Genomic DNA, 15,695 nt, shown 5'->3' on the forward strand with positions numbered 1-15,695 from the left:
GCACAGTCTTGGCTCACTGCAACCTCCGACTCCCTGGTTCAAGCGACTCCCCTGCCTCAGCCTCCTGAGTAGCTGAGACTACCCTGCCACCACACCTGGCTAATTTTTGTATTTTTAGTAGAGACTGGGTTTTACCCTGTTGGCCAGGATGGTCTCCATCTCGGGACCTCGCGATCTGCCAGCCTTGGCCTCCCAATGTGCTGGGATTACAGGTGTGAGCCACCGTGCTCGGCCAACTACCAATTTTTTTAAATGATCTTTACCCTTAAGTCATAGCTGATAGGATTTGAGATAGATAAGGTCTCAAGCTAGAGTAAGTTCAGTTTTCCATCAACATGGACCTGGAATATAGAAATCATGACCAGACTTGGACTGAGAACATTTAAATTCTGAAAGTATGAGGTAACTTTGCTCAGGAAAAAACATATACTTGTACACATAAGGGGTGGCCGAATAATGCCTCTCCAAAAATATTAAGGTCCTAATCCCTAGAAGCTTTGAGTGTTATATGGCAAAAGAGACTTCACAAGTGTGATTAAATTAACAATCTTGAGATGGGGAGATTATCCTGGATTATCCAGGTTGGTCCTATGTATATGCAAGTGTCCTTCTAAGAGGGAGGCAGAGGGAGATTTGAGTGTAGAAGAGAAGAAAGTGATGCGATGATGATCAAAGTAGAGAGATAAAAGATGATGTGATACAGAGACACAAGCTAAGGAGTGAGGACAGCCTCTATGATCTGGAAAAGGCAAGGGAGTTGATTTACCCGTATAACCTCCAGAAGGAACTGTACCTGCCAACATGTTGGGTTTAGCCTCATAAATCCTATTCTGAACTTCTGATTGCCATAAATATAAGATAACAAATTGTGTTGCTTTAAGTCATAATATTTATCATAATTTGTTATAATGGCAAAACTAATACATCATAGACATAAAAATTATCTTGAAAATTTAAAGTTAAGCTTTAAATTTGCAACTCAACCTAGCAACCCCTTGTGAATAAAAAGCAAGTTAGAAAACCAAATTTTCACTCATGGCCACAAAATTTAATTTAGCGGAGCATCTCAAAGCTCCTCAGAGGGTACTCCGAAGAAAAAGCAATGATGCTGAGGGCTTTTTAAAAATCCTTGGGATAACTTTTTAGAAGGAAGGGAAGAATACCAGAGGAGACACTTTTAAAAGCAGACTTTTTATTTTAACAAGAAAGTCATAAAAGTGAATTTTTTCATGAAAGAAATAGTCTTCATTTAAGAAAGTGTTGCCGTTAAAGGGTTATCTTGGCACTAATGATTGGCATTGGGTGATTTTAATTCTGAGATGTCTGTCATCATAAAGGAAATTATGAGACCATAAGATTGAGCTTCTAATTTTCTGTAAGAATACAGAGGAGAAGGAAGGTAAAAATGTTAAGGGTGAGCTTAAGTAATACACAGATCCTAGATAATCAGTTGCATTTTGTGCTAATGTAGATCACAATGCTTGTGTTTGAATTAATGTTTTTTTACTGATAAGAAAGATTTGAAATGGACAGTGGAATCAATCAACAATATTTCTTGGGGGTGCATTTCCACTGATGCCAGCCACAAGGACAAATCTTAAACCCCAAATTGTTCAGTGCCTGTAGGCTTTTCTCATTATTATCTGCCACATGGAAATAAAATGGGATTTCTTTCTGAGAAAGATACTTTTCAAGATGATAACCAATTTGCAACATGTTGCCTTGGTGTCTGTATTTGGGGACAGTATAACCCATTCTCAACTCACAGGACTGTTCCATCACAATCCAAGAGACAAGCTGGCGCTCTGGACCCAGCACACCAAATCCTAGAAAATCCTGGAGGCAGCGTTCAATATATTTCAAGCTCCTCTCATTTTTCCCAAAGGCCCAGTGTTCATTCACAAGACCTGCATGTGAAGCATCTAAGAACATGTTTGAAAAGTTTCCTTCCCTGTGAAGAAAAAGAATTTTACATTTATTCAGCCAATATTACCAAACACTGGAATTGCAAAAAATAGATATAACACCATTCCTTTCCTTAAGGACCCTACAGCCTGGAGGAGGCAATAGATGCATAACAACTACCTTTTCTATTTCCGCTTCAAAATGTTTCCAAATAGTTGATGGGGGAACACTGTGTGTTTTATGGCCCATTTAATAGCAGAGAGACAGCATGATATGTTATAGGACATCTCAAAATATCCCACTAAGTGCCCTAAGGAAGAAAATGAACACATGTCCCTAAAAGAGTGTGAATATAGGCCATAGAAGCCCTCCACATGGCTGAATTTACTTGAAAGATGCATGTATGAAACCATGTGCATTTTGAGTTCTACATCACAAGATATCTAAATATACAAGATAGTATTTCATTGAACAGATATTCCAATAAAACATATTTTACAGGAAGATGAGAACAATGCTGATCTTACATCTTCACGTGTCCCAAAGCCCTTCATCACATACCCAGAAACGCAGTTTAAGAAGCTGCAATATAAGAAAAAGAATACTACATTTTTGGTGCTAACCATTGGGATTCTAATCCTGATTATTTTCTTTTGGAAAGGTTATGTTCTCTTATTTACTTGGTTTTCTTGCTTGTGAAATTACAGTAATATCGTCTGTAAATATGGGGATGGTGGAAGAGAGAAGATCTCCAGGAAGTTTTGCCCCTCTCCAGGGAGAAAGAGTTTTGAGAAGTTTGTCAGTTTCAGAGTCACTTCATGTTTGCCAGTGGGTGGGCAACAGAACGCTAAGTTTTCTATGGGTGATGCTTTGTTTTTGCTCACTTCACCTGATCCTGGACTTGCTTCCTGAAAGATCTCAAGTATCCTTTCCTGTACCCTCTCCTGTGGATAGCCAAACCGAGAGTGGCAAGATACCAAGATATCCATGTAGGCTTAGAGGAATCACCTTAGGGCAGGTATTTCATGCCAGATTTCCAGAGTTATACTACTAAATATTATTTAATCCCCATTTATCATTTTCCCTGTGTATATGTTCCCCTTAAGTGTCTCATATGAACACTGGTGGGGCAAAGCAGGATTTGAAGAGTGTTGACTTTTCTGGCTAAATCAAATGTACCTGTGAGTGTGTGTTTAAATTCTATTTATTTTTTCAATTAGTAATACAAATATAAAGCATAAATGGATTACTAGAGGAAAGCAAATCTCTCTTCTTTCTCTGATCTCATATTACCCAGTTACTTTGTCTAGAAGCAACCACTAATGCCAACATATTTTTTACAACTTTCCAGTTATTCTCTGCAATTCTAGATGTATATGTACATTTGTTTATTTACACAAATGGTAGCATATTATATACATTGTTCTATCCACCTTATTTTTTTTCATGTAGCAATCTATTTTGGAAATATTTTATAATCTGTCGTGTAGAGCTACTTCATTCTTTTTAATGGCTGCATAGTATTCTAATGTTTCAATGTCCCATAATAAATTTATCCATTTCCCCATTACTGGATGTTTAGGTTGTTTCATAAGTTATGATATCACACATTAAATTCATGAAAATCTTGCCATCCAGTTTGTTAACATCATTTATTTAGTATGCATATTATTTGACTCAACAATTTTAATTCTAGTAATTCATCTTTCAGATATATTTACACAACTGTGCAATGATCTATTTATGATGATATTCATTGCAGAAGTTGCAGTAAAGTATGTGTATGTGTTGTAAAAATAAATACATAACTCATATAGAGTACTAAAAGCATAATATCAGTGTCAAAATTATTTACACCTAGCAAGGGAACCCAAGTGGACAGATTTTATTTTTTATTTTATATACTTATGTATTTTCTATAAGCATGCAGCATTTTGTAAGACATAAATAGTTTCAGTAAACATGTTTTGATGTCACCATGATGTCCATTACCCTCTCAGAAGGACGTTGTGAGCCCTAAGTGAAATAATATGCATAAAGACCTTGTCTAATGAAGGCTCTGTCCATGCTCAGTACACAGTTGCTAACATAACTCCCTTTCTTTACCCATGCAATTGTGTAGCCCATCATAATTTAGTCTCAAATCCTACATTTCCAAGTACAGCCTTTGTGGCAACTCAGTAATTCTATCAAGGAATTTGGGAAGCAAAAGGTAAAATCTCACTTGTTATCATCATCCACTTCAAATAACTCCATCTTGTCATTACTTGAGGTCTTGTGTTTCTTTGGTAATTCCGGTATAAAGAGGATGGTTTTCATGTAATCTACCTGCACTGATTTTGAAGTTGCAACCTTTCTTATTGCTTCATCCAAGCCCTCTTGGCAACCTGGAGAAAGGAGAAAGACAAGTACCACTTTATGCCTTCCATATCGGCTAGGAATAAACCATGGATCTTTTTCTTTTAACTCAGACTAGTTACCTTGGATCTGCAAAGTTTGCTCCCAGCTGATTACATTGGAGTATGACAGGACTTCCTCTAATTTGTCAGGAGCTTTGGTGAAGATGTGGTAAGTGTTGGTATAATGATCCTGGTCATCTTTCATCTCCTGATATAACAAATATCAATTATATTTACATAGCGCTACAATTTAAAAAATGTTCTTGCATAGGTCTAGAGTGCTAGAGATTCAATTGTTTGAAATATTCTGTTTTTCTGAGACAGGTGTAGAAAATGGCCTTGGAGTCACTTCAAGAATAACTCACTCTTGATACACTGAAGATAGTTTCTTTCTTTTAGGGCACTAAAGTGAGCTGCCCTTGAGAGGGTGAGTAAATAACTCCATTGTCTAGAATGGGAAGTGTACCCAAAATGGTGTATGTTAAGCATTTAAAAGTGAAGGTGCCTAAGGTATGGAAAGAAATATAAAGAACAGGTTTGGCAAGGCTCCAGGTTTTTGACAAGGTGTCACCTGTGCTAATCCTGACCCAGCACTCTGGGGCTGGCTCAGTGATTGGCTCTTGGTGTGCATGTGAATAGATGAAGTTTTGGAAAGAACCATCATTCCAGAGCCAGAGTAGTACCTAGAATAGACAGCTCAGTCTGCCTCCATATGCCTGCCTACCCTCTGCTGTTGACACTTCCCCTTGGGAGTCCTTGCAGGTGAAAACACTTCTTAATCACATTCAGCCATAGAAGTCTAGGTTGGGATGTATTCCTATGATCAGAATCTTGATGGAATAGATTGACTGGGTGGAATCCTAATTTTATTTACACATCCTGGATTACTGATCACTGGATCTAAGTTCAAGCCTTATCTCACTGCCCTACCCTGTCTCCCAAACAGCCCTTCCAAAACCTGCATACATCAACATTGTCAATGTTCTTCTCACCACCCCTCAGTTTCAGTTCCCTCATTGCCATGCAGAGAATGTCTGGAGAGTGACTACCCTCATATTCAGTAACTGTTGCTCCTACCTGTTTCTGAGGCCGGGTAATGACGATCTGGTAATCTGGCCAGGCATCTACCAGCACCTCCATGTTGAAAGGGTTTTTATCTTTTATGTTGAAAATGGCACCATATACCTACGATGCAACAGAACAAAGCAGGAGAGGATGAAGTTCTTCTCCAATATAGAGTCTTACATGTGGAGAAATAAGACATGGCATGAGAAATAAGGACAAGAAGTATAGGAGGACTTAGGATGGGCCAGTGCTTCCAGGATGGCTCATTGGGGTACTCATTGAGAGTTATACTGCTAGACGGCCCAAAAAGCATCCACAAAAATCCAAGTTAATACCTGAGTCATTAGGAACTGGCTTCCCTGATATTCATTCATTTCTAAAAAATTCATGCAATTTTCTCATTTTTTTTCTTTCTTTCTTTCATAACACACTATTTATTTGGCATCTATTATGTATCAGGTCTGTCTTAAGCATGAAAAACCCAAAGGTGAATATGATATGGCTACAACCCTACAGTTAAGTTTAGAAGGATAGAGAGTACATAGTTCAACCATCGTAGGACACGTGGTCTGAGAGATATATGTATACGGTGGTATAGGATCCCAAGGAGGAAAAGCACTACCTGTCTAGGAAGTGATAAGGAAACTTACAATATCAGAAGCAATATCTGAACTGGGTCTTGATGAATATGTTATGCCTTTTTCTGGCAAAATAGAGAATGAGAGCAAGTTATTACAAGTAGGAGAAAAAGCATGAGTGAAATGATGAAAAGTATGGCAGATGATATCATGTCTACTGAACTGTGAGGGGCTCAATATTTGTAGCAAGTGGTATATGGCAGGAGAATGTTGACAGGCAAAATAAAAAAGGCTGGAGAATTTTGGGATAAACCCTGTAACCCAATTAAGCCTTGGAGATGGACTCTGCAAATTTGCTATGGCAAATTTTAAAACCAGGGAGTGATATGACCCTATATGTGTCATATAGATAACTCTCATCACGAAGTTGTAACTAGGCTGTTAAGATTGGAGACAAGGAGGTATTGCAATTACCTGGAAGAGATGACAAAGTACACCAAAGATAGCAGAAGGATAAATTCAAAAGATGTTTAAGAGGTCACAAAAAGGAAGCAAAGTAGGTGATTGACTGGATATTGATATTAAAGTCATCTTTGCACAGATTCTCACTTTAGACTTGCGTTCCCATCTCCCCATTAAGGTTATGAATCCTGAATCTGTCCTCCTCTCAACTCAACCATCTCTCTCCTCTGTTCTCCTCCTACTCCGTTACCTTTATGGATTCAGGGATGCTCTTTTCTAAGGATTTATACAGAATCTGCAGCTTCTGAGAGTTATGAAGCACAAGCATCTTATGTAGCACTTCAGCTTCTTTCCCTCAAGAAGATGATCTAAGGAAATAAACACAAAAACAAAAATACCTAGAGAGATATGATAGGTGTCCAGAAAGAAGAGGAAGGAGAAGTCACCAGGGACATCATACACTATTAGCAGTGATGGGCTTTAGAAATTATCTAGTCCAAACTTTTCAGTTTACAAATGAGAAACTAAAGCACAGAGGTGTAACTAGACTTCAGGGCTCCTTAGTAATCTCCATACAATTCCACTTAAAAAGTACATTAACATACCTGGCAAAATATATCTCCCATGCTCATTTGATTCAAACCAGTAAAAGAATATGGAGAGTGAATGCCTTCCGCTGTCCAGACACAAATAAAAAATAATGCATCTCTTCAGGGATTGTCCCTCAGGAGAGCCCCCCACCCCCAAGCATTGAAACACTTGCTCTAATGTTCCCATAGCATGGGTACTATTTTCAGCTATCAAGAAAGAATGTAATCTTCTGGAAAAAAAAAAAAAACCTTGCAGACTATATTGTGTGTAGTCCCTTTTCTCCTAAGGAACAAAACCATAGGAAGAAAAAATTGTTGATTAGTGATGATACCACCAAGTAGAAATTGGCAAGATCTAGGAATTGAAATTATATGTTAGCAACCTTAAAAATAGACCAAACCCTTTTATTCAGTAATTCCACATCCTGAAACTCATCCCAAGGAAATAATAATAGATATGTTTAAGGATGTAAACATAAGAAAATTTATTATAATATACTGTATATAAGATATAATACAAAATTCATTATGAAGAAATGATCAAGTTAATGATGGTGTATCCAAATAATAGATTACCAGGCAACTATCAAAATGATGTCTTTGAAGAGTGTTTAATGACATAGGAAAACGTCTGTGTTACAAAGTCAGGAAAACATATGATGTAATCCCAATTAATAATATAAAGATGCAGGCCAGGTGCAGTGGCTCAGCCTGTAATCCCAGCACTTTGGGAGGCCAAGGCGGGCAGATCACGAGGTCAGGAGTTTGAGACCAGCCTGGCCAACATAGTGAAACTCCGTCTCTACTAAAAATACAAAAAACTAGCCGGCTGTGGTGGTGAGTGTCAGTAGTCCCAGCTAGTGGTGGTGAGTGTCAGTAGTCCCAGCTACTCAGGAGGCTTGAGTAGCCAAGCAGGAGAATCGCTTGAACCAAGGAAGAGGAGGTTGCAGTGATCTGATATCGCACCACTGCATTCCAGCCTGGGTGACACTGTGAGACTCTATCTCAAAAAATAAAATAAATAAAATAAAATAAAATAAAATAAAAATTTAAAAAATAATATAAAGATGCATAGGTGAATGGTTATCTGTGTATATGTACATTTGCATATACCCACCTGAAAGTCTTTCTGAAACAAAGTAGTATATAAATAACATATAAATATGAACTTTTGAACTTTCTTCCAGCCATATACACGGCTGACAATACATATAAATATGTAATACCTCATATGATACTTGAAGGCAATATATAAGAATGGCCATATTTTCCAAGAACCAACAAATAGAAAATTTTCTACACTATTTTGATGGTTTGCAAGGAAGCCATTAATACTTTCTGCAATCCTAGAAAACTCAATAAATATGACATGTATGTATGCATGTATATATGTAAGTGTATAGCCATAATCAATACAAAAGGAAGTACAGTGGTTAACAACATGGGCTTTGGAATTAAACAAACCAAAACTCCACCCCTGGCTCCTCCTCTGGCTATCTGGGTCACCTTAGGTAAGTCAAATTATTTTAGTCTCTGTCTCAGTTGCATTATCTATAAAATGGGGATAGTAATATCTACTTTGTAGGTTGTCATGATTTCATTGCCAGAAAAGGTATGTGAAGTGTTTAGCATGGTGGTAATTTGTGTATATACAAGGTTCTGAAGGACATTTTAAAGACCTCTAATCCAGTGAAGGTGACCATTCCACCGGACAGAAACATAAATGAAGAAAACTGCAACTTCAAAGATGGACTACATGTAACTTGCTTGAATAAATCTATTGACACAAAATAGATATTTTGAGGCAAACCACAGATCTAGAAAAAGCTAATGTGTTTCTGTCACTGTCTAGGATGATGGGTGCACTAACCAAATGGCACAGCATTCTGCCCATTCTGCAGGCTTTGGTAGCATATTCCACAGAGGAGAGCAATCAGCTTCAAGGAAAGAGTGACCAAAGCAGTCAAAGGCTGCTGAGAAGCTAAAAGATATGAGTACTAAAGATGGCAGTGCATTTTGGAGTTAGGAGTTGATTACTGACTTGGTAAGAGATGTGGAATGAAATGTGAGGAAGTGAAGGTAACTTTTTCAAAGAACTTGACCAGGAAAGGAAGAAGAACATGAGAATATTGAAGGACAGAGGAGAGGTACAAGAGCTCAAAAAAGGCATTTCTCTTATTAGATGAGAGTTAAGCATACCTATACTAACTACAAAAGGGAAGATGTAAGTCATTAATAGGCCAATGTGTAAATAGGACATAGAAAGGTGACAGAAATTCATTGACCTTATATACAAAATGCCAACCACTATTTCAGCTTCTTTATGTTGATTAATTCATGTAATCGTCAATGATAATTCTCAGCATACTTGTTAAATTAAGTTTTGGACTGGAAGAATACTTCTTCCAGTGAAAAGTCAGAAAAAAAATTAGGATGGATGCAGATGCAGGTGTATGTATGTACGTATACAGCAGGTCATCAAATAATGTCATTTTGTTCAATATCTTTTCATTACAATGGTGAAGAGAAAAACATCAATTCCTGGCTGGACCACTGTCTATGTGCAGTTTGCCTGTTCTCCTCATGTCTGCATGGATTTTCTCTGTCTAAATTGTCCCAGGATGAGTGAGACCATGTGTGTGTGTGTGTGTGTGTGTGCGCGCCCTGTGATGGAAAGGTGTCCAGTCTGGGGTGGGTTCCTGCCTTGTGCTCTGAGCTACCAGGACAGGCTTCAGTCACTTGCTCCCCTGAACTGGAAAAAGCCAGTTGAAAAATGAATGAATGAATGAAACATTCATAATAAAACAAAAATTCATAAAGTCTATGATAATCATACAAATGAATGACAATAAACAATGCTGTGCCAAAGGACTCAGTGAGCCCACCATATTTGTGATTGAATTTTAACTTCATAGAGGCAAGAGGTGCTCCTTACAACTTTTGCTTTGCAAACATTTATTTCTCAATTTAACCCACCACTACTGTGACCACCATCACACAGACTCACCAAAAATTAGGTAAATAATTATCTTGTTTTTATTAATATTTATTAAATGTATATGCAGTTTCCATTTAGTTCATTGTTTTATATTAGAAGTGTTTGGGTTCTTTATTTATAAGTTTGGTGATGTTTTTGTGACTAGAAATATGCTGTAGGAATTTAACTCTTCTTTATACTAATTAGCTTATGGTAAAATTAATTTTGTTATATGTTGTTTCATTTGAAATTGCAGTTTCCAAGAACCTATTGACAATGTTAAGTGAGGACTAATTTTATATGGGAGTACACAGGGTTAGAAAAAAAGAGCAGAGAGTTGGCAAGTTATTTTTGAATGTCTGTTTCCTGGAAGAGGTAAAATTTTTTCCTATTTCCAAAATCACTTTTTAGCAGTAAGTGGGTGAGGGAGTATGCCAAGAAAGTGTCGAGAAAAAGAAGTAGGATTTTATGGGAAACAGTTAGGGTTTAAACGGCTTTTGATGTTAATGGGAGAAAGAGTGGACTAGAATTAGCAAGGACTAGCAAGCATGCTTAGGATAATGTAAAGATGGACACTATGATTTGGAAGTGTTACTCAACAATATATTGAGCTCAGCACCCTGAGAGTAGAAGCAGAGAAGACAAATTAAAACAAACCAAGGTTGGTTTTTTCAGAGCTGGTGTAGCAAAAAAGATAAGGGACAAAGCATTTGAGTATATAGAAATGAGAGATTGAAACTTACAAACTGTAGCATCCAGGAGAGAGAAGAAAAAAAGTAAAGTAGGTTGGAGACCAATAAAGTAAGAAAATATAGAAAAAGCCATGGAAGAAAGTACTTGATGAAGTCAAAGAAGAGCAATGTTAATAGACAGGGAGAAATGTACTTAAAAATAGGAGATTGGGATCAGATATTAGACTATTAGAGGTTAAGATGTCAGAGGCACTCAGAGGTAGATCAGTTTGGGATGTAGGGCTGTTGGCTTCAACTCCAAGTCAACAGAGTAGGAGCCAAGAAGGGAATGGGAGTTTCAGGTACCACAGACATGAATAGGATGTAGCAGAAGTTTGTTGGAGAGAAACATTAGGATACCAGTTGCCAAATGTTTCAATGAATGGAGATAAATTTGGCAGAGGGCAACAGAAAAGCATTGTTTTATTCTAGCCACATGACACAGAAGGAAGAAGGAAGATTTTTCTATGCAAATAAACCACTAATACTTTAGAAGCAGGATTGGAGGCAAGGAGAATATTGATTTTTTTTTTTTTTGCTAACAGTATTACTATGGAGATCTAGAGGGTGTCAGAGAAAGGTACAAGCATATTGATAACTTATAATTCAAGGAAAGCATTTGGACATTTTACAAATTCAAAAGGATACGCACTGGCTTTTTCTGAAGTATTTCCAGTTTCAGGTACCTAAAAGGTTTTGAAGAATTCATTCTCAACATTGAGACCCTGGGGAGTGCTCTTTCCAAGGCTTTGCAGGGGAAAAGAAATAAATTAACAAATACAAATGCTTTAGAACAAGAATCCAAATTAATTGAACTGCCAAGATAAAAAGGCTGTTCTAAATAATTCTGCTTACCTGAAGTTTCTTTGTAGACCTGTAGGCACACTGCCTGCTGCACTTTCTCAGTATGGCAATGGAAAGGTTTCTGTAGCTAACACTCTATGGACTGAAACACAATAAAATTCAACTGACTCACGTTGTCACTGTTAAGCATAAAGCTTCAGGAAGTTATGGGTTCCTGTAGATTAAACCAGACGTTCTGTCCATAGACAAGAAATCACAGGCTTTGTGGACCAGAGGAGGACTGAGAATATGTTCCGTATTGAGCAGCTTCTACAATTCTAAGAAGTTTTACTCAAGAATCTTTTGATTTATATATAACCTCTTGTAGCTGAAAGGCTATTCTAGAACAATATTAAGTCAATTTTCCATTGTTGGCAAAAATAGCACAGCTGCAGCCTTATTTAAATGATGTCAGTAGAGCAAACAAAGAGTTGGAAAGTTTGATTTCAATGCAAAATACCTGGCTTAATACTTTCAACCATTTGTGGCTTGGAAAAAGCCAAAAATGCCTCAAGGAAGTTACTGTAATAATGAGAACTCAGTTTCATATACCTTGTCCTCTGGTTGTCTAAAGTGGAGCAACAGGGAGGGGCATTGTAAGTTTAAGAAGAAAAATCAATTACTGGAGAAAAGTTTCAGGGGGACTGGAATTAGCTTTGTAGTGGAACAGAGACAAACATTGTTTTTCAAAGTGTGTTCCTCACACCATCTACTTCAAGATCAGTTAGGCTTGTTTGTTAACAATACAAGAACTTTTCCAGATCAGGTAAATCAGAGGCTCCCAGAGTGCCTGGCAATCAGTATGTTATAAAAAGCTATCTAAAAGAATCTGATCAACATTACATTTTGAAGACATCGAGATTAAAACATGGGAAAATATAAGTTATAAAATTTTTATACTGGGTGCAGTGGCTCACATCGGTAATACCAGCTACTTGGGAAGCTGAGGCAGGAGGATCGCTTGAGGGCAAAAAATTGATACAAGCCAGGGCGACCTAATAAAACCCCAGTCTTTAAAATTTTGGTTTTTAATTAGCCAGATGTAGTGGCATGTGTCTATAGTCGCAACTACTCAGCAGACTGAGATGGAAAGATTACTTGAGCCCAGAAACTTGAGATCGCAGTAAGCTATTTCACCACTGCACTTCAGCCTGGGGAACAGGGTAAGATACTATCTCTAATTAAAAAAAATTCACCCACTTTCTGGAAGTGAAAGAAACTTCACAAATTGTAATCATTTATAACATGAGAAAAGCATGAGTTATTTTTACATAAATAAGGAAGCTGTTGCTGAGAAAAAAATAAATGTCTTCCCCCAGGTCACAAAACTAACCAGTGGCAATGTCTGGAATATGAGGCCAAATATTGAATTATTTTAATGACACTATGATTCTGTAGAGAGTGATTCTCTACCCTTAGGCAGTTTATATCTTCTTACAAACCTAAATCATCTACTCCAGATGACATATTAAAAATCATCAGTGAGAATTTAATACTATCTGCACATTCTTGCTATGTAAGGCATTGAGTTTTATAGTTTTAGTTACTCTACTTTTTGAACCAAAAGTGGTTCACATAATCTATCAAAGAATTTTTACATATTCATAATTGTAAACGATTAATTTGTTAAATACATATCAAAGTTTATAGAGTTATACAGTAAACTAATCATCCTTTTAAAAAAAATGGTCCATTTCAACTAGTCAATACATATGTTTTATTCCATAATTGACAGCACACTGTGGATAGTTGAGAGAACACATTTTTTTTTCTATACTGAGTATTACTTAAGTAATTTCTTGAGCCATTAAATTTTTTTTTATATAGTTTATAATGGGGAGGAGAAGCAAAGCAAGTGGCAGAATAGAAGCCTCCACTAATCATTTCCCCATACCCCACAAGGCACCAAGTTAACAACTACACAGAAAAAAATACCTTCATGAGGGCCAAAAATCAAGTGAGCACTCATAGTACCTGGTTTTGACTTCATATCCCTGAAAGAGGCACTGAAGAGACAGAAAAAAACAGTCTTGAATCACCAACCCCCATCCCTCCCAACCTCAGTAGCAGTAGTGTGGTGCACAGTGTATCTCGGGGCACGGGGGTAGAAAGAACACAGCAATTATGAGGCATTGAACTCATTGCTGTCGTGTTAGACACAAAGGAAAACTAGACCAAACTCAGCTGACACCTGCCCATGGAGGCAGAGGGAGCATTTAAACCAGCCCTAACCCGAGGGGAATCACCAATCCCAGCAGTCAAAACTTCAGTGACTGAAAACCTCACCACAGAGGGCCTACAGTTCTCTGTGTTTCCAAGTAAACTTGAAAGGCAGTGTAAACCATAAGGACTGCAACTCTTAAGTGAGTCCTAGTGCTGAATTAGGCTCAGAAATTGTGGACTGGGGGGACACTTGACATACTGAGACACCAGCTGGGTCAGTCAAAGGAGAGCTGGTATCACCTCTTCCCTAACCCCAGGCTGCATAGCTCACAGCTGCTAAAGAGACTCCTTCCCTCTGCTTGAGGAATGAAAAAGAAACAGTAAGGCGAACTTCATCTTGCATCTTGGATATCAGCTCAGCCACAACAGGATAAGGCACCAAACAGAGTTGTGAGGCCCCCATTCCAGGCCCCAGCTCCCAGACAACATTTCCAGACATAGGCTGGGCTGGAAGGGAACTCTCTGCATTAAAAAAAGGATCCAGTCCTCACAGCATTCATCACCTGGTAGAAGAAACCCTGAGCCCTGAATAAGCTACAGCAGTACCCAGGTACTATTAGTACATTGAGGACCTTGAGTGAGCATCTGAGGATAGCAGGTTTCAGGTGAGACTCAGCACATTTCCAGCTGTGGCGGCTCTGGGGCAAGATTCCTTCTGCTTCAGAAATGTGGAAGGAGAAATAAAGAGACTTTGTTTTGCACCTTAGGTGCCAGCACAGCCACAGCATGGTAGAGCAGCAAGTGGGCTCTTGACATCCCCAATTGCAGGACTTAGCTCTTGAACAGCATTTCTGGACCTTCCCTGGGCCAGAAGGAAGCCCACTGCCCTGAAAGGTGAGTCCCAGGCCAGGTAGACTTTACTACAAGCTGATTTAAGAGCCCTTAGGCCTTAAGAGAACACTGGTTGGTAGTCTGGCAACCAGTGGGTAGGGGTGACTATGTGGTGAGACTCCTCTGTCTTTGGAAAGAAAAGACAAAAGTGGGAAGAACTTCATCTTGTGGTTTGAACCTCAGCTCAACTGCAATATAATAGAACACCAGGTAGCCCTCTAATGTTTTTGACTCTAGTCCCTGACTTCTGGACAGCACATCTGTATCTCAGGGCCTGAGGAATCTTACTGCCCTGATGGGAAGCACACAGGCCTTGCTGGCTTTGCTACCTTCTGATTGTAGAGTTCCAGAGCCTTAGGTGAACATAGGCAGTAGTCAAGGAGTGATTACAGCACGCCTTGGTCAAGATGCAGTGCTGTGCGGGCCTCAGGCCTGATCTAGCACTGTCATAATGGCGGTGGCCACAGGAGTGCTTATGTCACTCCACCCCCAATTTTAGTTGGCTCAGAACAGAGAGAGAGACTTTTTTTTTTTTTTTTTTTTTTTTTTTGAGAAAGTAAGGGAAGAAAACAGAACAGTCTCTGCCTGGTAATCCAGAGAATTCTCCCATATCTTCTCCAAGATTATTGAGGCAGTACCTTTATGAGTCTTCAAAAACCACAGTATTACTGGGCTTGGGATGCTCTCTAAAGTAGAGACAGCTTAAATCATGATACCTACGTCTTCTGAAATATCTGGAAAGCCTTTCCAACAAGGATGGCTACAAATAAGCCCAGACAGTGAAGACTAGAGCAAACACCTAACTCTTCAGTGCTCAGACACTGAAGAACATCTACTAGCATCTACACCATTGAGAAAAATGGGACCTCACCAAATCAACTTAATAAGTCACCTGGGACCAATCCTGGAGAAATGGAGATATGTGACCCTTCAGACAGAGAATTCAGAATACCTGTGTTGAGGAAACTCAAAGAAACTTAAGATAACACAGAGAAGAAATGCAGAATTCTATCAGATACATTTAACAGACAGATTGAAATAGTTAAAAAGAATCAGAAATTCTGGAGCTGAAAAATGCAATTGTCATACTG

At 38.3% G+C, this 15,695-nt stretch overlaps 1 protein-coding gene across 4 annotated transcripts in view; it reads right to left on the reverse strand.

Moving 5' to 3' along the window:
* Nucleotides 1-1,175: 1,175 nt before the first annotated feature.
* Nucleotides 1,176-15,695, reverse strand: part of GLYATL2 (glycine-N-acyltransferase like 2) — a 71,617-nt gene continuing 57,097 nt past the window's right edge. For 2 of the 4 annotated variants that reach the window (XM_016920934.4, XM_063784055.1), the window contains 6 exons: nt 11,563-11,653; nt 6,660-6,777; nt 5,382-5,489; nt 4,386-4,512; nt 4,130-4,292; nt 1,176-1,951 (listed from right to left, as the gene is read on the reverse strand). In XM_016920934.4, the coding sequence (XP_016776423.1) occupies nt 1,543-1,951; nt 4,130-4,292; nt 4,386-4,512; nt 5,382-5,489; nt 6,660-6,737 (885 nt within the window). In that variant the 5' untranslated portion in view covers nt 6,738-6,777; nt 11,563-11,653 and the 3' untranslated portion in view covers nt 1,176-1,542. The remainder of the gene's footprint in view (nt 1,952-4,129; nt 4,293-4,385; nt 4,513-5,381; nt 5,490-6,659; nt 6,778-11,562; nt 11,654-15,695) is intronic. The other 2 variants (XM_063784056.1, XM_063784057.1) reach the window with 1 other exon arrangement.

This window comes from Pan troglodytes, chromosome 9 (genome assembly GCF_028858775.2).
Source record: "Pan troglodytes isolate AG18354 chromosome 9, NHGRI_mPanTro3-v2.0_pri, whole genome shotgun sequence".
Classification (NCBI taxonomy): Eukaryota; Metazoa; Chordata; class Mammalia; order Primates; family Hominidae; genus Pan; species Pan troglodytes.